General features: G+C 61.5%; 1 protein-coding gene across 1 annotated transcript in view; it reads right to left on the bottom strand.

Annotated features, from left to right (window-relative positions):
- Positions 1-1047: 1047 nt before the first annotated feature.
- CAMSAP3 (calmodulin regulated spectrin associated protein family member 3) overlaps positions 1048-1660 on the bottom strand; it is a 10451-nt gene continuing 9838 nt past the window's right edge. Inside the window, exon 17 of the mRNA XM_040628281.1 lies at positions 1048-1601. Within this exon, the coding sequence (XP_040484215.1) occupies positions 1296-1601 (306 nt within the window). The 3' untranslated portion in view covers positions 1048-1295. The remainder of the gene's footprint in view (positions 1602-1660) is intronic.

Genomic DNA, 1660 nt, shown 5'->3' with positions numbered 1-1660 from the left:
CCCCCCCCCCCCCCCCCCCCCCGATTGGTTGGTGCAGGAGGTGGGGCAGCTGGGCTCCAGGCCAGGGCACACGCCCCACCCTCACCCTGCAGAGCCAGTTCTGGACTCAGAGGCCAGTCTCTGCCGCCTGAGGCCTCCTTGAGGGCCTTGCCCCCAACTGCCCGGGTCTTGCCAGCCCACCCCCGCATTAGCAGGTGGAGATACTCAGCCTCCCCTTTCCAAACTGTTTCTGAGCCAGGGCACTGACCACCTTCCCAGGAGAAGGCAGGTCGGTGAGCTTCGCAAGGTACTTCTCGCCCTGGACAGCAGCCAGGAATAGTCCTCAGCCCTGGGCCAGAGCCGGGGCCGGGGCGTGGTTCTTAGGTCTAAGCTCTGGGAAGCCATTAGTGGGCTCTAAACTATTAAGGGATTTTAAGCATTGAGGGACATAATCAGATTTGTGCCCTGAACAGGCCATGCGGGCTGTGAGGGATTGGCTTGTGGTGGGAGGTGGCTCGGGGTGTGGGGAGGCCCAGGTCATTGGCCTGGACTGGGGGGTGGTCATGGGGATAGAGAGAAGCTAGTGAGACTGAGGAGGCCATTAGGCATCAGGGTGGGGCGGGGGGGAAGCTGGTCCCGTGCCTGAGTCACAGGGAGACCGGGAGCTCAGGCCAGCTTGAGCTCACGGTGTAAGGCTTGTGTCTGAGACATCCGTGGCCATGCCAAGGACAGACCCAGACCCTTGGATGTGGAGCTCGCAGGAGAGAAACATGGGAATCCTTTCTAGCAGTGGTAACAGCCTAGAAACGGAGGCAGGCGGTGGTGGAGAGAAGGTAAAGCTTAGCAGCTGGCTGCAGACCAAATGCCAGGAGAGGCCAGTAACATCCACACAGAGGAGAAAAGTGGAGAGCGGCAGGTGGGGAGAGGTCAGGGAGGAGGCGGCCAAAGAGCAGTCATGAGGGGCCTTGGCAGGAGCCACACCAGGACTATCGAGGAGAAAGGAAAACACTCAGGCCGAGCTGTCATTGGGTGCCCCAGCCAGCCTTGGGGAGATGCCAATACTCAAGCTCTTTCTAAATTATTTTATTCAAGAAGGTGGGGAGGACAGACAGGGGACTGAGCTGAGCCCTGAGTCCCTGAACCTCCCAGCTCAGCCCCCACAGCAGGACAGGACAGAAGTTAGGGGGTAGGGACTCCAGCCCTACCCAGACAAGGTTGGGGACAGACGAGACCCAGGAATACCCACTGATTGTCCTCCAGGCTGTCCTCCGAGAGGGCGATGGCTGCGGCCCGCCCCGTGTACCACCGGGACGAGGCTACTTGGGGGTGCTGCTGCCCTTCTTGGGAGTCGTGGGCTTCTTGCTCTGCCAGAGGTGGCCCTGGATGGTGAAGGCATCTACACTCATGGACATGGTCTTGGCAGGGATCTGGGTGAAGCGCTTGCGGTCCGAGTTGTACTTGTAGATGCCCTCGACCATGGCGGGCGTGACTGTGCGGGGGCCGTAGCCTGCCAGGCGAGTCAGCTCCTCCGTCTCCCCGGACAGCGTGTAGAGCGCCCGGAACTGGCAGCTCGAGTCGCGGAAGAGGATCAGGAAGTGGTTGGCCTTGCTCTTCTCAATTTCCTGGTGGGGTGGTGGCAGCAGTTCGCCAGTGGGCAGGGCCCCCAACGCCCCCCCCCCCC

Source organism: Ursus maritimus, unplaced genomic scaffold (assembly GCF_017311325.1).
Source record: "Ursus maritimus isolate PB19 unplaced genomic scaffold, ASM1731132v1 scaffold_14, whole genome shotgun sequence".
NCBI classification, from domain to species: Eukaryota; Metazoa; Chordata; class Mammalia; order Carnivora; family Ursidae; genus Ursus; species Ursus maritimus.
Note: the sequence above shows the minus strand (reverse complement) of the source record. Positions and strands in the feature narration are given on the sequence as shown.